Source organism: Caretta caretta, chromosome 1, assembly GCF_965140235.1.
Source record: "Caretta caretta isolate rCarCar2 chromosome 1, rCarCar1.hap1, whole genome shotgun sequence".
Lineage (NCBI taxonomy): Eukaryota > Metazoa > Chordata > Testudines > Cheloniidae > Caretta > Caretta caretta.
The window spans coordinates 339,436,783-339,460,297 of NC_134206.1; the positions used below are offsets into that span (position 1 = coordinate 339,436,783).

Sequence of the window (23,515 nt, forward strand, 5' to 3'; positions counted from 1 at the left end):
TCTTTTCAGCTGGCTTGTGTGTTTAAATTGCAAGCTGTCTGGGGAAGAGGCGCTCTCGTACTGTGTGTTTGTTCAGTGCCCTGCACAATGGGGCCTTGATCTCTGGAGGGGCCTCAAGGCAGTAGAATCATAGAATCATAGAATCATAGAATATAAGGGTTGGAAGGGACCCCAGAAGGTCATCTAGTCCAACCCCCTGCTCAAAGCAGGACCAATTCCCAGTTAAATCCCAGTACCATAAGACAAATAATAAATCAATAATGGTCAAGGGCAAACTGATTATGTTAGTCTTCCATGATGTAGAGAAAACCTTTGACACAGAGTTTGAATAGGATTACTTGAAGGGAGTGCTGCAGGAAGTGGGACTGGGAGCAAGAATGGGATGCTGAATCTATTTATGGTGTGTATATTTAAAACGTTTATTACCTGGGTATCCAAGAACTGGACAAAATTGGGACACAAGAGAGTCCAGAGCAAGTGAATTGAATAAGGTTTGGATAAACATGGACAAATCAGATGTCTTTAAGCTGCATAGAGGGATGACTCAGAGGTGCCCATTCACCCCTTTCTTTGTCCCTGCGGAAAAAATTAAAAAAATCTGAACATGGGGGATACAGGCTGAGGAATCCCAGTATACAGAGGGGTTTAGATCCCTTAGCCTTTGTGCGTACAGTTAGGGAAATCCTGGACATACGATTTCCTGTGTTAAGATAATATGACATCCAAAGGTTTCATTATTTTTCATTATTTTTAAATCCTAAAACCAAGGAAGGATTTTTTGCCTAGCCATATTTCTGTGTTTAGGAGCACAAATCGTGTTGTGGTTAAAAAGTATCTTTGATGCTAATTATTCCCTTCTGCTTAAAGGATTTAATGAACTGGGAGACCTTGAAAGTGAACCAGAAGAATTATGGCTGTTAAATTTTAACTTATCAAAAACTTGGGTTTTGTTTCAAACTTTGTGATTAGGGTCCCCTAGAAAATATTGGTAGAGTTACATATTTGCTTCAGCATAGGCAAAGACAGCCTAGGACCTGCCAAAATCCAAACTGTAGGGACCTGTATTGAGGGAGACCAGGCAGCCAGTGACCCTGATTGGTATCTTGGTGGTGTGGAGACCATGACAGATGTTGGATAAACATTGAGCAGAGTGAATATAGGGCACCCCATTAGGATCTTTAACTTTCCTACTTAAGGAATAGTGGCTATGACAAAAGAGTTTTGATCCTGTCATATGATTTACACTGCATATTTGGAATTAGTGAGGATTAACACCAGTCTGACTCACTTTCCTAAAATATCAAACGGGAACAAATCTAAGCCAACCTCAGCACTGGTGGTTATATATCTTTAGCCAAAACATTACACACTAAGGATGTGTATGTCCAGGGATGCTACAAGGTCCTCTTTAAGCCCCAGCACTCTGCACTGGAGTGAATTTCAAGCTGTGAAAGAATTTGAGACCACTAATAGGAGTACAAATCCCAGTCTTTGGGTCCCAGGGAGATACAGCTTTGTGAAAAGATGGGAACAATCTCTTGCTAAAGAAACAGATAAGAAAATAACTATGAGCCAATCCTGTATGGGCTGCCTCCTTTTCTCTTGGAATACAATGTGAAGAAAATGCTTAGAAACCTCTTCAAACCCTTAAATATAAATCCCTTTATTGTAATATAATTCTTTATCCTTTCAGTGCATGATTCTACAAGTCCTCCCTTTTCATCTTGTTGTATTTGCCTCTTACACTGATTGATGTCTGTCTCGTATACACGCTGTGTTCTTACTTCTATAGTTGTAATTCTTCTGTCCATCTTCCATTGTTCTGTTTAAAAATATACTTTAATGTGGTTTAAAAAAAGATGTGATATAATCATGCAACTTATCTCTGGTTTTTATTCTACCATATGCATTTACAGTATCATGATTTTTCAAGTTTTCCAAAGAACAACCCAGAGTACATACTGTAGGCTTAAAATTCATGTGGTGCTTTGTTCACCTCTTTAGAGCCATATAACTTCAAAGATCTAAGCACTGTAGTGCAGTTTGTACGATATTCTAACACTTTACACCTCACTTCATGTGTTCTGCATTTTGCTAGCAAAACCTCTATTCACAAATTCAATATATAATAGGATCTTTTTTTAGACAACTAAACTGATACCCAACAATGGCCATCTAAACACACAGATAATTCAGCAACCTCACAAGTTCTATATTTGAGTCTCTGACTACTTAACTCATGTAGGTTAATTTGGAACACAATTTTAGGAAATAACTGAATTGGTATAATTTTTTCTAATTTATTTAAATCCTCTCTTTCTTCAGGTAGCATTCTTGAGATCACAACAGATAAGCTGGTCGACTCAAAACCAGATTTTTCTGCTTAAATTTTACTTTCTGCCTCAATGTTTCATTAGCAGATATAAACATCCTTCAGTTTGAATGGCATTCCTGCAAGATCCGTGTAGGCATTTCAGCATACTTCAAGGTGTGAGATGTTCCGTGCAGTTTTCCCTTCAAGTTTGCGTTTTCACCTATTTTTAATGAAACATGGGATAATAAAGCCACCAAATTGTTTCAAGATTTTCCATCATAATTAGAAATGATTTTTTTTCAATATCCAGTACATTGTCTAATTAGTGTGGTATCCACTGCAACTGAATAAATTCCCTTGCCTTTGTTTTTCTTCATGATTGTATTTTCCCACATGATTGTATGCATGCTAACTGTATTTCATCTTCAATTATACAGAAGTAAAATAAAACAGTTCAGGGAGCTGTGATGGAATCTCCCCCCTTCATGGGTCCAGGAAGCTAATAAGAATGTTTGGTTAGGGGGATTGGTTAGTCCCCTATTGTTCGGAAGACCCACTTTTCCTTTTTGCTCACCATTTGACTATGTTTGAAGAGAGATGGTACAAACTGCCTGTCCTACACTGTCTAAATAACAATGCTCACACTGTATTTGACCACAGGGAGACTAGAGCAGGGTACATGCTGATAATGTCCGTTTTAGTGGATAGTATACAGAATGTGTTTGTGAAAGGAGTTGGAGTTCCCAGCCAGTTTCTGGTGCAGTGGTTCTCCAGCATTTTCACTTCATAAAATCTTCCTGCCCCACCTCCTCTCCAGCCTCTCCGAATCCCCCACTGCCTGGTTCTCAAAACATTTTATTTTGTAGACCACCAGGAAAAGGGTTCATGGAGTCTACTCATCCACAGACCACGGTTTGAAAACCTGTACAAACCACCGCCATTTACTGGCACTCTATTGTCAGTCTCAGCAGTTAGGATGAGTGAATTGACCAAGTGATTGAACTACCCTCTCACCCTATAAGCGGCCCCTTTAGGTCAGGACTGAGGCTTACTGATGTGGCAGGGTGGGGAAAATTGCACTGCTGCTCCTTATGCAACATCTCCTGCTGCCCTCTGCACCTTTAACTCTGCACCTTCACCAGCACTAAATTCACTTTAAAAAAAAAATAGAGAGAAAAAATATAGAACTTATCTTATCCCACAGATAGATTGATCACCAGCCAGTTAACTAATAGCGTGCGTTTTCCTGGAACGCTACAGAGTGCAGTAGCCTTTGCCTTCGTGTTTCGTTTTCCTTTGTATATTTTCAGCCCATCATGATGCTTGCTCCTTGAAACTATTTGGTCTTTTTTATCGAGTGTGTTAACAGAAGTGCTATTACAGAGAGTGGGACTGTTTTCAAAATATTTAAAGTTTTTTGCTGCTTTTCGCAAAGAAATACTTGTCATGATCATTAGCTAGCATAAAGACAGGCAGCCTGATTGTCACAACTGCTGAATGCCTGCAAATAACACTGAAGCCAACAGGAGCTACTGATTCTCAGCACCATTGAAAACCAGGCTTTTGATCTTTCCCCTCCCATTTAAAAAAATGTACGATTAAAGGTGATGATGTTCTCTTTAAAACTGTGGACTATATCGAATGTGCACTGCAGACCTTAAAGAGCATTTCCTTCAAAGGCTGATGTGACTGCTTCCCTCCTGGCCTGGATTTCTGAGCAGGGCTGTGGCAATCTACAGCCTGGGCAGCAAATCTGCCAGGTACATGTCACAACCCTTAGCTGATGGAATCAACATTTTGTAAATTTTAAAAAATTGCATTTTGTGTTTACTTACTGTGACTACTGTTCAGACTTTCTTCAGCAATCTTTTTATGGGGTTTATTAGAAAAATCATTCCATGTTTAGGTAAAGCATCTCAATCTTCTGTATATATGTTTTATTAATATGTAAATATTTAGATATTTTTAAATTACTATGTTCTTAATAAAACAACAAGGGGCTAGTTGTGAAATGGTGTATAATGTTGTGTTGTGTTACCAATCTCTGGGAAAACCCTCTTTGTCAGTTCAGAAAAGAAAAACCCACAATAAATTACTTTAATTGAACATGTGTCTTCTGTGTTATGTACTAGATGTCCGTATTTCAGAAGGGGGTACCTGTTAATTCAAAGATCTTTATTAATATTTTAACAGCCTTGTACAAAAAAATGGCATTTGCAGGGAAGCTTATGGAAAAACCCATAGCAATAAGATTTTCCCAACTACCTGAATTTTGAACTATTTCGCCTGCCAATCAGAAAAATGGCTATATGAAATCTCATAAGTATTAAGTGCTGATATGCTTGAAGTCTAATTTTAATTGAATTAGTCGCCTTTATAATCTTCACTTAAAAGGTTAAGCTCCGCTTCTATGGAAACAACACATAGGAAAGACAAACCAGTATTCGTAATGCAAAAGTAGCGGCTACAACATATGTCTTCATAACTTATTACAGTAGAACACCAGAGTTATGAACTGACCGGTCAACCACACACCTCATTTGGAACTGAAAGTATGCAATCAGGCAGCCAAGACCCCACCCCCACCCAAAAAAAAAGCAAGTACTGTGTTAAATGTCAACTTCTAAAAAATAAAGGGAAAGTTTAAAAAAAAATGTGACAAGGTAAGGAAACAGTTTCTGTCTTGTTTCATTTAAATTAAGATGGTTAAAAGCAGCATTTTTCTTCTGCATAGACGTTTCAAAGCTGCATTAAGTCAATGTTCAGTTGTAAACTTTTGAAAGAACAACCCTAACATTTTGTTCAGAGTTACGAACAACCTCCATTCCCGAGGTGTTTGTAACTCTGAGGTTCTACTGTATCACACCTCATCAAACATTGTTTAGCCATAGAAAATATTTCCTGTGAAAACATGTTCATTAGTAATAATCAATCAATTACAATGGCCTATTGAAATGAATGTGCAGCCAGCCACACCTTGTCTATTTTATATAGTAGCACCTGTGAGGAATTGTATAGTAAAACGTCTCATGGTCATTCCATTATAGATCTCAGAGGTTGCATTGAGCTTCTGAAATCTTGCATGCCTGTACAGAGCTTGAATCCGTTAAATGACTTTTAATTGTAGAATATCTTTTTAAAAATTGTTTAGCTGTGTTCACTTCGGTCTTCCAGGTAATTAAATTGGTTTCCGATCCAAATGTATTTCATAACTCCTACCATGAATGCTCATCGAGCTTGATGGAACAAATCACAAACACATTAGTAACTTTGCTGAACTGCCCTGTGCTGTACTACTTAGGTTGTCTCAGTGTGATTTGAGTTTGTTTTAATTTTGTCATCCTTTGTTTTTAAATGTATCTAAATATGAAATGTAAACTTCTAAAAATATTTTTACAAAACCTAAATTGGAGCTTAAGCTACATGACCAGTGTTGTCATTATACCATCAAAAGCCAATGCATGGTCAATCTTGCTATTTACTATACAAATAAATATCAAATGTTATTGTAGGGCTGCCATTTCACACAGTTGAGACGGCTATGTAAGTGCTAGCAAACAAGCTAGCCACCGGTGCTTCAATTAAAACGTCAGCGACCAGTGCCTTGTCATTTGACTAATATGTTCATCTAAGCTATTTACAGGACACTAGAGATTATTACTTTGGGGGAAAATCCTTGTGCAGTTTAACAGGAAAAGGATATCCTCTCTGTAACATAAAAGGAAACTCGAGCCTGAGCTTTATAAAAAATGTATTAATTGCAAGACCAGAAGAAAACCATCTGAAGTGTAAATGCCTTTGGCGTGTTGGTTCAGAGGAAAAGGCTGTCTGAGCCTTTGGGATATTAGAAAAACTGTATGAAGATAAACTTTCACACTCTTCGGATCTACTCCACAGCACCTGAGAACAATTCAAGAGCTGGACAAAGAAACACATCAGTCGTAAATTTCATAGAATTAATTTGTGTGGGGGGCAGGAGGGTTCAAAACTTCCCACCAGCTCTACCAGAATCTGATGATTTCATATTGGAAAAGGAATTTCTTCTTAGCTGGGAAAAGGAGGTGATGAGGTCCAGGGGATAAAGCACTGCACTGGAATTCAGGAGATCTGGGTGTCATAGATTAGGTCATCTGCACCTGCATTTTCTCTCCATGGTCCAGCAAGGGCACCCACTGTAGGCTTCAGACTCCCCAGCTATCACCTCTCTTGGGTGAAACCTGTTTCTCTCTCCCTCCTGACTGGAGTATTTTCCAGGCTGCAGTTCTCTGCCTACAGTGTGATATTCCCACCAAGCCAGACTGCTGGAGAGGCCAGCGTCTGTGCTTTGCTTTCTCTCGGAAGGCTCTGAACAGTGTAATTGCCAACAGTCACAGGTTATCTCACAGCTCTTTCTAAGCAAGCATATTTATTCCTAAGGTGAAAGCATTGCAGAGAAAATATATCAAAACAAAAGAACCTAAAAGTATGCTAATGAGATCACCCCATCTCCAACAAGGGCTCTGATAGGAGTCAGTCCTTCAAACCCCACAAAGGGGTTTCTCTGTGGTCAGTTCATGCCAGCTTTAGCTCAGAACTAGCACCTCAATGAATAGCTCAGTTTTTCCTTTATACAGGTTGGCGTCTGATATTGAGCCTTTGGGAACAAGTAATCATCAGACTATGGTCCTCTTCTCCAGGCCTAGCTCCGAAAGGGGCTGGGTTTGCTTAACAGGAGGTGGGGAATTTGCATTCACCTCCCTCTAGAGGTTCCCCAGGCAAATCACTTGACAGTGTCCCAAAACTCCATTCCTGTCTGGCCCATTGTTCAGGACAGTCCTTTGAGGTTCATAACACTTCCCTGTGTTCACATCACCTCTCCTCCCTAAAGAGACACATAATCCTGGCCCACAATAATAGATAACCTTTGCATTAAATACAACGGACCCCTAAAATGTTTCAACTTAACTCAATAAGGGTTTTTCAAGGATATTGCAGGAAATTGCCACATCTGGCACAATGGGTTCAAGTTCCAGCTCTGCCACTGCTTTGCTGGCAACATTGGGCAAGTTATTTTCTGCTCTGTGCCTCAGTTCCCCATTTGTTAAAAAAAAAAAAAAAAACTGGGGATAATGATACTGACTTCTTTTGTAAAATGCTTTGAGATCTACCGAAGAAGTGCACTAGCTAGAACAGCCTGGTGTCATCATAATTATCTTCCTTTTGCAGACTGCTGTGAGATCTCCAGTTGGAAAGCACTAAACAGGAACATTAAGTGGTGGTGATGTTGCTGTTATTATAAGAACTAGTGATTATTGCCATAGAACCAGACCTGACGGTGAGGAGATTCCTTCACTCACTGGAACAAAGGCAGAGCTGTCAGTCAGTAGGGTGGCCATTGGAGAGACCCCCTTTCATGAAACACTCCAGAGCAAGCCAATTCCAAAGCTGTAGCAATGATGAACTCCTGCTCTGTCAGCCCCGACCCTGTGCAAAGCCTTAGCTATTCGAGGAAATCGATGGTTTTGTCGCAGCTGAGACTGGGTGCGCAAACAAAGTCTGGCCACACAGATGCTCACCAAAACCCAGACAAATGGCGGTTCACGCTCTGGGGAACATGTCTGCAAAGAATGGGGGCTTGCGTTTGGCCTGGTGCTCCTTTTTACATGCCACCCAGGGAATCTTTCACAGCCTGGCTAGCAGAGGCAATACATGGGGGGGAGGTGCATGCGAAGTCACGTGCCCCACCCCCACCCCCCGCAGTTGCTGCTTGGCTTGTACTGAGCATGCTCACATCAACTGAGCATGCTCAGTAACAAATGCTGAAGCTGCTGCCCTTGTTCTGCTCCCCAGCTACCTGCAGGTACGGGCAGGGCCAGCCCTGGACTAAATGGCACCCCAGGGGAGGAGCGTCTTTGGCACCCTCCCCCCCCCCCCCCGAATTCATTAAACTTTTGAATTGCTTATTTTTAACTGCATTTGTAGCTCATTTCACAACTTTGATGCCCGATTCGCATGCATGATTTATCCCTGTCGTATAAGAGGATAAATTTGGACGCTAGGATCTGTACATCTGTATTTTATTCATGCCATGTATAAGCAAATAAAAAAAAATGTTTCCTCTAAGCTTATAGAAACTTTTTAATTTTAAGAATAACTGAAATGTACTAACATCAAGATATTGGACTGTGTCCCGACATTGGGTGGACCAATATTAAATAGTGCTACAGTAGGTGACGCCGTTAATATGTTAACCCTAGTCCTTAAATTCAAAAGGTCATTTTTCTCACCTTTGCCTTGACAAACTGAAGCACAGCATCCGAGAGATCCAAAGACTGGCCAATGGCATTTTCATGTGATAAAATAGCGAGTGACGTCAGTCCCTTGTTGGCCATCGTAGATCGAAGATGTGTTTTAATGAGCCTGAGTATGAGCAAAAAGAAAAGGAGGACTTGTGGCACTTTAGAGACTAACAAATTTATTTGAGCATAAGCTTTCGTGAGCTACAGCTCACTTCATCGGATAATAAAATGCATCCGATGAAGTGAGCTGTAGTTCACAGAAGCTTATGCTCAGCACCCGGCCCATCAGCATAATCCACTGGCGGGCTGCGGGACATTTTGTTTACATTGACCCTCCACAGGCACAGCTAACTGCAGCTCCCAGGGGTTGTGGTTAGCCGTTCCCGACCAATGGGAGCTGTGGGAAACCACGGGCCACAGGGATGTGCTGCCTGCCGCTTCCCACAGATCAGGTTGGCTGGGAATGGCAAACCACAGCCACCTGGAGCTGAAGGGGTCTGTGCCTGCGGATGGTCAACGTTAACAAAACATCTCATGACCCACCAGCAGATTACCCTGATGGGTTGTGTGCCAAAGGTTGCCGACCCCTGTTCTAGACCATTCCTGACAGGTGTTTGTCTACCCTGCTCTTAAAAATCTCCAATAATGGAGATTCCATAACCTCCCTAGGCAATTTATTCCAGGGCTTCACCACCCTGACAGTTAGGAAGTTTTTCCTAATGTCCAGCCCCAACCTCCTTTGCTGCAATTTAAGCCCATTGCTGCTTGTCCTATCCTCAGAGGTTAAGAAGAACAATTCTTCTCTCTCCTCCTTGTAACAACCTTTTATATACTTAAAAACTGTTATCATGTCCCTGCTGTCTTCTCTTTTCCAGACTAAATAAACCCAGTTTTTTCAGTCTCCCCTCATAGGTCATGTTTTCTAGACCTTTAATCATTTTTGTTGCTCTTCTCTGGACTTTCTTCGATTTGTCTATATCTTTCCTGAAATGTGGTGCCCAGAACTGGACGCAATACTCCAGTTGAGGCCTAATCAGCATGGAGTAGAGTAGAAGAATTCCTTCTCATGTCTTGCTTACAACACTGCTGCTAATACATCCCAGAATGATGTTGGCTTTTTTTGCAACGGTGTTACACTGTTGACTCTTATTCAGCTTGTGGTCCACTATGACCCCCAGATCCCTTTCTGCAGTACTCCTTCCTAGGCAGTCATTTCCCATTTTCTATGTATACAGTTAATTGTTCCTTCCTAAATGAATTACTTTGCATTTGTCCTCATTGATTTTCATCCTATTTACTTCAGACCATTTCTCCACTTTGTCCAGTTTATTTTGAATTTTAATCGTATCCTCCAAAGCACTTGCAACCCCTCCCAGGTTGGTATCGTCTGCAAACTTTATAAGTGTACTCTCTATGCCAATATCTAAATCATTGATGAAGATATTGAACAGAACCAGACCCAGAACTGATCCCTGCAGGACCCCACTCGTTATGCCCTTCCAGCATGACTGTGAACCACTGATAACTACTCTCTGGGAATGGTTTTCAAACCAGTTTTGCACCCACCTTATAGTAGCTCCATCTAGGTTGCATTTCCCTAGTTTCTTTATGAGAAGGTCATGTGAGACAGTATCAAAAGCCTTACTAAAGTCAAGATATACCACGTCTACCGCTTCCCCCCTATCCACAAGGATGGTTAACCTGTTCAAGAAAGTTACCAGGTTGGTTTGACATGATTTGTTCTTGACAAATCCATGCCGACTGTTACTTATCACTTTATTATCTTCTAGATGTTTGCAAATTGCTTAATTATTTGCTCCATTATCTTTCCGGGTACAGAAGTTAAGCTGACTGGTCTGTAATTCCCCAGGGTCTCCTTATTTCCCTTTTTATAGTTTGGCACTATATTTGACTTTTTCTCGTCTTCTGGAATCTCCCCCATCTTCCATGACTTTTCAAAGATAATCACTAAGGACTCATATCTCCTCAGTCAGCTCCTTGAGTATTCGAGGATGCATTTCATCAGGCCCTGGTGACTTGAAGACATCTAATTTGTCTAAATAATTTTTAACTTGTTTTTTTCCTATTTTAGCCTCTGATCCTGCCTCATTTTCACTGGCGTTCACTACGTTAGACATACAGTCACCACCAACCTTCTTGGTGAAAACTGAAACAAAGATATCAAGCACCTTTGCCATTTCCACATTTTCTGTTGTTGTTCTCCTCCCCCCCCCTTCCATTGAGTAACGGGCCTACTCTGTGTTTGGTCTTCCTATTGCTTCTAATGTATTTGTAGAATGTTTTCTTGTTTATATCTCTAGCTAGTTTGATTTTCATTTTGTGCCTTGGCCTTTCTAATTTTTATCCCTATATACTTGTGTTGTTCGTTTATATTCATCCTTCATGATTTGACCTAGTTTCCACTTTTTGTAGGACTCTTTCTATTTTTAGATCATTGAAGATCTCCTGATTAAGCCATAGTGGTCTCTTGCCAGACTTTCTGTCTTTCCTACACAGTGGGATAGTTTACTCTTGTGCCCTTAATAGTGTCTCTTTGAAAAACTGCCAGCTATCTTCTATTGTTTTCCCCCATGGGATCTTACCTACCAACTACCTGAGTTTGCTAAAGTCTGCCTTCTTGAAATCCATTGTCTTTATTTTGCTGTTCTCCTTCCTACCATTCCTTAGAATCATGAACTCTACCATTTCATGATCATTTTCACCCAAGTTGCCTTCCACTTTCAAATTCTCAACCAGTTCCTCCCTATTTGTCAAAATCAAATCTAGAATAGCCTCTCCCCTAGTAGTTGTCTCCACCTTCTGAAATAAAAAATGGTCTCCAATACATTCCAAGAACTTGTTGGATAATCTGTGCCCTGCTATGTTATTTTCCGAACAGACGTCTGAATAATTGAAGTCCCCCATCACCACCAAGTCCTGTGCTTTGGATGATTTTTTTAGTTGTTTAAAGAAAGTCTCATCCACCTCTTCTTCCTGGTTAGGTGGTCGGTAGTAGATCCCTACAATGACATCACCCTTGTTTTTTACCCCTTTTATCCTTACACAGAGACTTTCAACAAGTCTGTCTCCTATTTCCATCTCAATCTCAGTCTAAGTGTATACCTTTTTAATATACAAGGCAACACCTCCTCCCTTTTTTTCCCTGCATGTCCTTCCTGAGCAAGCTGTACCCTTCTATACCAATATTCCAATCATACATATTATCCCACCAAGTCTCTGTGATACCAACTATGTCTTATTTGTGTTTATTTACTAGCATTTCGAGTTCTTCCTGCTTATTCCCCATACTTCTCACATTAGTATACAGACATCTAAGATACTGATTTGATTTCTCCTCCACCCTCTCTGCCCAGTTCTGTCTTGTCTCTCCTTTATCCCTGCTATAACAGCCCATGCTCCCCCCACATTAAGACCCTTCTCCCAGGTCTCCATGTTTTTGACTTACCCATGGGCTTTGGTCACCTGCCACCTTCAAACCTAGTTTAAAACCCTCCTCACTAGTTTAACCAGTCTGTATGCAAATATGCTCTTCCTCTTCCTCGATAGATGGACCCCATCTCTGCTTAGCAGTCCTTCTTCCTAGAACAGCATCCCGTAGTCAAGAAAGCCAAAGCCCTCCTGGTGACACCATCTTCGCAGCCAGGCATTCACCTCCAGGATGCATCTGTCTCTGCCTGGGCTCCTACCCTTGACCGGAACCATCGAAGAGAACACTACCTGCACTCCGAACTCGTTCACCCGTACTCCCAGAGCCCTGTAGTCACTTCTGATCTGCTGAGGGTCATACCTTGCAGTATCATTAGTGTCCACATGGATGAGTAGCATGGGGTAGTAGTCAGAGGGCCAAATGATCCTCAACAATCCCTCCATAACATCTCGGATACGGGCCCCTGGGAGGCAGCATACATCCTGGGATGCTATGTCATGGTGACAGATGGGTGCCTCCGTCCCCCTCAGAAGAGAGTCACCAACCACCACTCCCCTACGTTTCCTCCTGGGAGTGGTGGCTGTGATCCTCCTAGCCTTGGAGGTAACATGGCTTCTCCTCCTCCTCCTTTGGGGGTGTTTCCTCATCGCTCGTTGCCAGGGCAGCATATTGGTTTTCTATCACCATGATGGGTACATTGGGAGTAGGGGTGGAGCACTGCCTGCAGCACCAGCAGCCAGTATCCTCCTTGTGACAGAGCCATGTCCTATTCCCCTGGTGAAGTGACAGCAATCCTCTGTAGCTGGATAGCTTCCTCAGCCTTGGATGTCTCCATATGAATACTCTTGAGGAATTCCTCGTGGGCACGGATGCTCCTCAGCTTAGCCACTTCCTCCCGTAGCTCCCCACCTGCTTCCTGAGAGATTCCACCAGCAGGCACCTTTCGCACTGGATGGTCCCCCCCACCACAACCACCACCCTGCCCCCCAGCTTGGCTTTCTGTGAGTGGGAAATGCAGGCCACAGTCTCTGCAAATCCACACCAAGATCTGGGTAGAGGCATCATGGTCAGGTTGTCTGTCTGGATAAAGGCACAAGTGGAGGAGACAGGAGCAGCCTTGGCACTAGCGATGTGGCCTTTCCTAACCATAACAACTGTATTACATCTCCCTCTCAAACTCCCCTGTTTGTGGTCTCCTGTTTACTAGGCACAATGGCAACCACAAGGCACAGAGAAAGCTCTTGGATTCGGTGCAAGAATCCTTGCCTGGATGCCACTTTTTCTTCCCTTCGTGTTCACGCCGTTGTCGTAGCCTTGGCCGCTGCAGTCGTGAAGCTTTATTTTATTCTCATTCAAAATGTTCATAAACAATCTGTTAGGCCTTTTCCAGTAGATTACTTGGATACAACCATCCTCATCGTCAACAAATCTTACTGTAAACAACATCTTTTTCACTGTGATCAATGTCGGGAGTGCAGTCCATTATTAAGGAGTAGTACTTCATTTTTCTGAGCCACATCAATGTGTTATCAAGCACGTTCCTTACCATAAGGACAGTACATTTGTTTTTAATTGTTTTGGTGCAGTAACGGTCCATAGCTTCTTTATGAATTTAATGTAGGTGCTCACGCATGGCATCCTCGTATTTCCCAAGGAGCTCTACCAAACTGAGGAAATTACCGTTCTGCTCAGTGAACAATTTATGCAACGCGTCCCAGAAAACCAAATTATTCTTTGCGAGGAAGAGGGTGATTGAGATCAGACACTTGAGCACGTTCTTCCAGTGCTAGGTTTCTACATTAATAATGCACTGGTTTTCTGCATCTATGCATTTATTCAGCTTGAGCATGGACTCAACCTCCATCCATTTGGAGTAGGTCATAAAATGGCCAAGTGACTTTTCATATTGCTTCAGAGCATCAGCTAGAATTATGCCAGTAATTGTACCCAGACAGCGCAAGCAACGATTTGGCATTCTTGTCAAATATTTTGCTACAAAAACAGAACACTTTGTCAGTTGATTTCAATAAACTAGTCTTTGCCAATTCAGTTTCTCACTATTTTCAATGACTCTTTTGCAGTGTGACTTTGAGAAGTGTCTCTTCAGCTCATTTACTGGAAACGTCATATCCTCGATTTTTCCCAACCCATTCAAAATTACACAATCAATATCGGCAGACTTTAGGATTACTGGCCATAAAACAGGATCTGGTGTATCGATTTGTGGTGTGCAATTTTTCTCACTGCTGTTTCTGTCATCATGCGAGTCTCATTCTTCTTCATCATTTCTCTCCTTTTCATGTAAGCCAGATTTTTCTTTATCATCACTCCCCTTTACACCACCAGGAAAACTGGACAATTCTCCATCACTTTCCTTGCATTTCCATTCCTTATCTTCAGGTAAATCAGCTAATTCCTTAGTAATAGGACTTCCATCATTTACACTTTTCTCCTCAATTTCTTCTGCACTGGGACAATCGCTACTGCCTAAAGCCTGGTCTAAGTTGTTCTGTTTCAGATATTTTCCCATCAAATTTGCCTCTTGCTGCAAAGTAGATTGAATTTGAGCTTTTCGCGTCCTATACTGAGCTCCTGAAGGCTTCTTCAGGAGTATCTTTTATTTTCTGCGGGGGAAAATAGACAGTATGTGGAACGTAGACTTTTGCTCTCCCTAAGTCTTAGAAAGTCACATATTACATGTTAAGCATGGCAGAAGATGTGACAGTATTTCTTTTATATTGTTGCGTAGATAGGGGTTCAATAGATATATCTGGCATTTCATTAATATATGTCCTTTATTAGTCACTACTTACACCTTCAAGTCTAAAACACAAGTACATTTTCACAATGGCACAATAAAACAAGGTTCACAGCATTGCAGCTGGGCTGTCCTCTCACTTCACTTCAGTTCATTCTTATATCTCACTGACTAACTGTCGACACCCCACCCCTTATATACCCACAAGGGCATGACTGACAACATCCTAGGAGGTTCGCGGAAAATGTCGTTTTCAGAAAGTCTAGAAGGTTCCACGAGATTCTACAAAGGTCCAGAACATTCTAGGAGGTTAGTGAAAAATGAATCCACATACAGAATACCTGAAACTTGTTACTTCAAACATTCTATTTTCCCTTTTGTCACTAACAACAAAAACAGCCCCTCAAGCCCAGAGCCCCCCACGCCTGGCACCCCAGGTGATTGCCTGGGTCGCCTGCCCCTAAATCTAGCCTTGGGTATGGGTTGTCTCTCGTGGCTAGAGAATGAAGGTTCATCACTAGCCCCTTCCCTGTGTATCCTATCTTTGTAGAGAGAGACTAGATCATTTTTCATAAATAGGTCAGGTCTGATTTCTCATACACTGAATGTTAATAAATGCCACTGATGTGAAACCTATAACATTATAGGTATAAATAATTTAGCTAAACTGTGTAAACATTGATTCTGTGCTTTAAGAAAAGAAATAATTTCACTGCCTTTCTCTCTGTGGAGGTGTTATTGTGTGCCAGTGCAAACAGGGACTGTTTATAAAAATGGTCAGCTCTAAGGAAGCCTGAGAAACCTCGGCAACAAGCCTGTTGTGTTTCTATTCTAGTTCCTTTCTTTGTGGAGGCCTTAGCGGCTTTGTCAGTCTGAAACCCACACGGCGGCCCAGGTGCTTTGTGTGTTTCCAAGAGCTGTAGAAACAGCTTGATTTGTAATTGCCTGACTTCTACCTATTTCTCTCAGCATCTGGCCTTGTTGGATCTGAGGTGCATGGTTAGTTAGAAGAAACTAGCGGGAACTTCTTTGGGGGGATAGTCCCTGCTTACTTCTAGTGTTTTCATGAGTTCATTGGGAGTTTTCCATTGATGTCAGTAGAAGCAGAGTTAGCCAGTGCTGAGTGCTTTTGAAAGTACCATGATCAATGTTTGGGGAGGGAGATGGCTGCTGCAGATAAGGCCACTACCTCAGCCCATGGAGCTAGTTGGTGTAACAAATAGGGTCTCTCATCTACATGTGGGAGTTATCACTGTACTGTAACCTACCGGGGTCCTGTAGGAGACATTCTGCTGGACAAGCTCCATTCGCAACATGGCCCTTCCTCGCCTCAGCTGGGGGGGCAGAGCCTTGCACTGAAATTGTGAGCTCCATGAGGGCGCTGTACATGGCAGAGCCTGCTGTCGGCATCCAGTGAAGCCAAAAGTGGGGCATTGAGAGACTTAACTGCATGCGTGTAGAGATGCCATGGCAATCCAAAGGGGCAGGATGGCGTAATGATCACAGCCCTAGGTGCCAAGGCAAAGCAAAGAAGAAAATGCAAACTCGAAATAATCAAATAGAAAAACAACAAAGTGAACATCAAGTTAGCCTGCTCTTTGTTGCATCACTGAATGGTCATTTTGCCCTTCCCTCTGCCTCGTCCTATTGTAACTTTGTCTTAAAGGGTTTACGTACTAGCAGTCCCCTTGTATAGCTAACGTCCTGCATCATTTTCATGACAGATGCAGGATAAGTCTGTGAGATTTGTCTTCCATGCCCTTGGCCCAGCACTTGCAGATGCATTTACTGCACCAAGGGATGGGATTTCCCAGCGTCCTGTGCCCCAGCCTGTGTCTGTGACAGATTAACTCTTTCTGCAGCCCTGAATGGAGACTGTTAAACAGTCTCGTTCTCCACAGTGCTGTGCAGGAGCCCTAGGATGAGGTCCCACCGCTGGGCTTTGAGCCAGTGGGAGCTGGGATTCTTCAGAGGAACCATGCTACCTCAGCCCCTCAGGATAGGGAGCGTCTCATGTCATTCAGCAAAAGTGTCCAGTGCTCCTAGGCCTGGAGACTGATGCTCTCCGGAGCTCAGGCTGCACTCCTCGTCGCAGACCGTGCATGGCCAAGATGAGTGCCCGAGTCTGTCTGGGGTTTAAAGATAATGTAATACCAGTGAGAGGAGCCAGCTTGACAGCCCTGGAGGCTGCAGCCCTGTATTTCTCCACAGGCTCGATTCAGTGTGGGCAGCTTTGGCCTGGCCAGGAGCTGCCCCCAGCATCCTGTGGCATGGGGAACGGTCACAACAGAGTCACGTATTGATGTTATCTAATCACTGACACTGTGCTAAATAGACAATTCATACCCTAGCGAGTTTAACAGCACTTGCCCACCTCACAGCGGTGTTGTGAGGGTAAATGCACTGAAAGACTCTCAAGTGGTTGTAGGGCCCAGGGGGTCTCAGACCCAGGCTTGTAGAGCTGCTAAGCAGCAAATACCTCCAGGCTGCCACTCAGCAGCACCTGCAACCCGCTTGCACTCCGCTACCCATGACACACTGTAGACACAGACCAGGGGAAGTCCTGTCCCAAGGAGTCTAACAGGCAGCAGCCTCATGGCTGTTGATTGGCTCCTTGCCCTCTATAATCCCAAGGGCTGTTCCAGGAAGCGTCCAGGCAAAAACATGTGTCTCCTGTAGCTGCTCTGACCAATCCTGCACTTCACCCCCTGGCTTCAACCTTGGCTTGATTTGAATCTCACCTTCTGACCCAGACCTTAAAATTTGACTTGGACTCTGATCCTTGATATCCACCCCAGCCTGGAACTTGACTACAAACTTCTCTGCTACTCTCAGTCTCAGGTTTGACCCTGCTCCAGCCCTTGGTCCTGACTGCCCTTTTCAGACTGTTGGATAGATTGATACATTCATCTTTTTTGGTGCTCTGGCCTGGGACTAAAAATGTTGCCCCTGGTCCCACTTCATCGAAGAGTAGAAATTAACATTTTCCCCAATCCCCATAGGCTGTCTAAGGGACTAGAGCCAAAGGCAGCAGGCAGACAAAACTTCCCACACAAGTGAAAGTGCATTGGATGCATTCGCCACTAGATCCCACAGATACGATTGTTTTTCTTCTCACAAATAAGAAGCTTAGCGTACTCCCATTCCTTGCACAGTTTTTGGGAATAGAGCTCAGGCAAGGTGCCTGATAGGAGAGGGACAGGCATCTCAGTTTCATAATGAGTCACTGGCAAAGAACTGATATCACAGGAGGTTTTCAAAAGCACAAAGGGCAAGGCAATCAGTGTGAAAATCAATGGGAATTAGGCAACCACCTGCCTCATTCGAGAGTTTTGGAGGGAAGGCACTCTCTGCCCATCTATTGGTGAACCAGAGTAAGAGACAGAATGAGCAGGCCTTATTTGCATGTTGGTTACTTACCATCCTGGTCATTTTGTTTAAAAGTGATTAAAGTTTTGGCTGTGGGGTAATGAAATATTGTTGTTCTGATTATGTGACACAAGGGGAATAGAGCTGTAATTAATATGTCCTGAGTGGGGAGACACCATAACTAAATTCTTGGTCTTGCATGGCTGGCTATTGGAGTTTGGCTAGGCAAGGAAGATATTCCAGTTTTGTAGAAAGGACTCTGCTTTGAGGTTGTATATGTTGCTGTACTCTGGTAATGATATTAAACTGATAAGAACAGGTATAACTTAAGAGATAATGTTTGTACTTCACAGTCCAAGAGACACAGACGAGGTTTTCATCTTGGGGCCAAAAGACCAAAAACATCAAGACACTTGATCACTGCCTTTGATAGGCCGAGAGACTACTTACACTTGATCTAAGCTCTGAGGAGCCGAGAAGTGAATTCACGATAGCTATATCAAGTGAAAGAGCCTGAGGACCCAGGCTTGGCGTTGTGATAAGACATAGTAGTGTGATGAGAGATGGTGTGGAGGCTACATTGCAGTGAGGGGTAGCAGCATGGCAAGAGATGATGCAGAGAGTGGTAAGGCATCTCCAACCCAGTACCACTAGAGCTGTTACCTCTCTACCTGGGTTAGGAGGTGGAGCCATTGGGCTGAATTGTTGCAGAGATGGTATTGCAGCTAGAGGTAGCAGCCAAGCACCCCACAGAAGCGAAGTAGCACTTCTTCCTAGGAGCTGGAGCCGGACCTGCCTGAGTGCACTTTTGGACTTTGCTAACCACTCACAATATCCCATCAGTGGGATGCAGCTGAGGGGGAAAAGGGAAAATGGTACATTAAAAGCACATCTATTCATCAGATGGTTACCGCATCATATGGGGAAACTGAGGTGGGTGTTTTACTCATTATTCATATAAACATGTTGATTTATTGTTGCTGTGGTTGTCCCAAATTAATGCTCTGTCCCCTTAATACAATTTTCCAGTGGTACATTGTTAATTTTAAGAGGAACCCCTATATCAGTGGTGGGCAAACTCTTTGGCCCGAGGGCCACATCGGGGTTGCGAAACTATGTGGAGGGCTGGGTAGGGAAGGCTGTGCCTCCCCAAACAGCCTGGCTCCCGCCCCTTGATTGCCCCCCCTCAGAACCCTCAACCCATCCAACCCACCCTGTTCCTTGTCCCCTAACTGCCCCCTTCCGGGACCCCCCCCGCCCCTAACTGCCCCCTTGAAGCCCCAGCCCCTATCCAACCCCTCTGTCCCCTGACCACCACCCCCAATCCAACCGCCCCTGCTCCCCGTCTCTTCATTGCCACCCCCCATCCAACAGCCCCCTGCCTGCAGCCCGGGACCCCCTGCACCTTATCCAACCCCCGCCCCCTTACCATGCCGTTCAGAGCGGCAGGAGCTCACAGCTGCGCTGCCCATCCAGAGTCAGCCGCGCTGCCCACGTGCCGCCGTGAGGTGAGGCTGTGGGGGAGGGGGAACAGCAGGGGAAGGGAGGGGGCTAGCCTCTTTGGCCGGGAGCTCAGGGGCCGGGCAGGGCAGTGCCACGGGCCATAGTTTGCCCACCTCTGCCCTAGATATTGAACCCCACCGTTTTTGCTACTGGGAACCCGGTAGAAGAGTTACACTAAGAAATAAAAGTGGCAAAGAGTCCTGTGGCACTTTATAGACTAACAGACATATTGGAGCATCCATGCATCCGACGAAGTGGGTATTCACCCACGAAAGCTTATGCTCCAATACGTCTGTTAGTCTATAAGGTGCCACAGGACTCTTCACTGCTTTTCCAGATCCAGACTAACACAGCTACCCCTCTGATACTAATAAATAATGTTTCATTTCTTTCATTGCCTAGACATACTAAAAAGGGGGCAGAGATACATGTTCTCAGCCCCCAAGACTTAACTGAAAAAATAGAAGGGCAGCAATTGAAGAGAATTCACCCCACATGCCCCTCAAATGATTCCTTATGTCAACTCTTACAATCCCCACTTTCAAATAGCAGTAATAACATGACTTGGAAATCTCGGCTAGAAACAATAATGTTAAATGGTCTGTTCCTCTGCCTGTGCTCCTGAGAGTATGTCTATACTGCCATGAAAAACCCACGGCTGGCCCGTGCCAGCTGACGCTGGGGCTCAAGCCTAGGGGCTGGTTAACTGAGGTGTAAGTGTTCGGGCTCGAGCTGGAGCCCGGGCTCTAGGACCTTGCAAGGGCTGAGTCTGCCTGACCCCGGGAGAGCATCAGAAGGCCGCGGTGACACCATTTTATGTGGGTGCAGCTCCCTGGTAGTAACAAAGAAGTTCTGCTAGTTGGAGCAGGAATCTGGGGAATAGGTACTCAATGTTTAAATGAAAAACCACATGCATTGGCTACAGTGTCCAAATGATCCCATGGACCTTAGTGAAATAACTTCTCCAGTGGACTCGACACAGAGAAATTTTTTATTATTATTCATTTGTATTACCATACCACACAGGAGCCCCAAGCATGGACCACAGCCCTATTGTGCTAGGCAATATACATCCCCACATCAAAAAGAAGCCCCTGTTTCAAAGAACTTGCATTGTTGTGTCTCTTTTAATGCTGAGATATTGTTCCGTGTTTCCCTGGTGCATGTGACTGCTCTCCCCCCCTGTTTGTCAGGCATTTGGTTAAAATGATCATAAATAATGATTTTTATGTTTGTCTGAACACATCAATGCTGTTCAATCAAGTACAAAATCATCAGCTTGTAATAAAAGTACCTTGGAAGAATGTGAACTGATCCCATATATGGATATTTCTAATAGCAAAGGAATAGAAAAAGAGATTGATTTAATACTTGTGAAACTGAGCCCAAGAGAGTTTTAGGACTTGATTCTCCACTCTCATTTATCTCATGTCTTCATGTGTAGCTGTGCAGAGTGAGCATAAACTGCCCATGTTTTTACCTGTATTTCCATTCCATTCTCTCTTCCATGTTACACAAATATAAATTATGATTTATTTACAGACAGGCTGCTGGACTAGAGAGACCTTGGCTCTGATCCAGAAGGGTACCTCCTGTAACACTAGGTGGTGGAGAATCAGGCATTTAACATGAGGCCATATTTTCAGCTGGTGCCTGGAGTGTGGCTCCGTTGATGTTGCTGGAGCTATGTCAATTTACCATTTACAACTGCCTCGGATCTGACTCTTAATTTCCAGCACAGTCCTGCGAAAGCAGTTTACACCGCCGTGCACCGCGCTTCCCAGCTCCGTTGTAAAGATCCAATGAGTGGCAATGGACTGCCACACTCTGAGTGTCAACAGCCAAAGTTGGAAAGGACCAGATCAACGTTTTTTGCAAGATTAAAGAAAACAGAAGCAGTGATGATCACGTGTATAGACAGCAGAGTTATCAGTAGTGGAGTTAGGAAGGATGTTAAATCCAAGCAATTGAGGGGAAAACTTTGCATTCACCTGGAGATGCGAAACAGTCGTGTTAAAAACAGCAGCATAAAGGATGTTGAAGAGAAAACAGAATCTAGAGTAAAACAGTAGCAGAATGTCACCAAAATGGTACAGAGGCACAATTAAAGGTTCCTAATAGGATGAGAAATGATTTGGCATATGTGTTGTCTGTTTATTCACACACACACAACGGGGGTGGTGTTTGCGGCTCTGTGTGTGTGTGTACACACAAAGACCAGCAACTAGATTATTATCAGGCCTGCACAATATTTGCCATCCTCGGCCCAGATCCTGCAGCTCCTTATGCACATGTTTAGCTTTACTCACATGAGTAAGGGCTTTTGCAGGATGTGTGATTCTCAAACTTTTCGGTCAGCTCGAGCACTGTACCACAATAAGATCTCAGCTGTCCCAGCTATTCCCTGCCATATTCTAATCTGTTGTCCTTGTTCAAACACACTTTGTAGTGTAGATCCCAAAATGGGTTTAGAGCAGCCTCTAGCTTCATAGTTGGTAAGAACAGGCATGTTTGAATGGCAGGCAGACCGCAGTGATGCCCAGAGACAGCAAAGAGGCTTATTACTAAAGCAAGGAGCTGAGATCACCAGACACAGAGCCTGAACCAGTACTGATGCCTGTGTCTGTGGTGGGATTTACTGATTTACCCTACAACAAGATAGGATGCAGCAAGGGATGCAAGACAGGATGAATTTTCTTCTGTAAGGAAAAGGAATGGGAAAAGAACACCCTCAGGCAAAGAAGGAAATGAACAAGCTTTCAAGCATGAGAAGACCATCTCTGGCCTATGATTTACATTCTGCCTTTAACACCAGCACTGGAAAGAGTTTTTCTTTTTTTTCAGAACTGCCTTTCTTGAGATTTTCATAGTTGACAACGTACAGTGACAGGAATACTGGAACAATCTTTATAGTGGGGATGCTGAGAGCCATTGAACCACACTGTATACCTTGAACATGATGGAAACCACTTCAAGCTACAGGGTGTAGCAGCACCCCTAGTTCCAGCACCTATGCGCAGCAGCACCCCCAGCACTGTTACCAGGTTTGCCCATTACTTTGGGGTATGCTCATTTATTAGGAAAAAGAACCGATGCATCCAATGAAGTGAGCTGTAACTCACGAAAGCTTATGCTCAAATAAATTGGTTAGTCTCTAAGGTGCCACAAGTACTCCTTTTCTTTTTGCGAATACAGACTAACACGGCTGCTGCTCTGAAACCTGTCATTTATTAGGGTTACTCTTCTAGGGAGGGGGGTTCTGTAATTCTATCAACGTGCTGCTTGTGTCACTTGTGTTCTCATACGGAGCTCTACTTCTCCTTGCTGAAAGTTCCCTCCCAGTGGAGCGATCCTGCAGGACCTAGGTTCCCCAGGGCTGCGTTCTTCCAGCCCCAGGATCGAACAAACACACACACACACACACACCCCGCATCGGAGAGGACCAGGTTAATCAGCAATCCCAAGCTGACCCTTTATATGACCCTGGGCTCAGCAGGCTGGGTCGAACAGCACCTCCAAGCTGTCACCCTCGTATGCCGTGGGCACCGCACTGGAATAGAGTATGTCTGAGCAGGCTGGATCAAGCAGCACTTTCAGTCTGCCACCCTCATATACCCCTAGACTCAGCATGTCCCTACCCCACTTTCACGTTACAGTTGTTCTGGTAGTAACCCACTTCGTTAGCAAACCCCACAGGATTTTTTGGTTCTGCAGGGATCTTTAGCTTAAATACGAGGAGCATTGCTGCAGAGCGAATAGGGAAGCCAAAAAACACCCACCGGAGGAGGCGGGAGAGAGAGAGAGAAGCAACCAGCTTAACCATGAAAGTTATTTATTGCCAGGTA

At 43.7% G+C, this 23,515-nt stretch overlaps 1 protein-coding gene across 6 annotated transcripts in view; it reads left to right on the forward strand.

The window, feature by feature from the left end:
* The window catches only part of BEND7 (BEN domain containing 7), a 73,704-nt gene extending 52,460 nt beyond the window's left edge, over nucleotides 1-21,244 (forward strand). For 5 of the 6 annotated variants that reach the window (XM_075124540.1, XM_075124538.1, XM_075124537.1 and 2 more), the window contains one exon: nucleotides 2,326-4,420. In XM_075124540.1, the coding sequence (XP_074980641.1) occupies nucleotides 2,326-2,387 (62 nt within the window). In that variant the 3' untranslated portion in view covers nucleotides 2,388-4,420. Of the gene's footprint in view, nucleotides 1-2,325; nucleotides 4,421-21,212 lie in introns of those variants that run through there. The other variant, XM_075124539.1, reaches the window with a different exon arrangement.
* The last annotated feature ends 2,271 nt before the right edge of the window (nucleotides 21,245-23,515 follow it).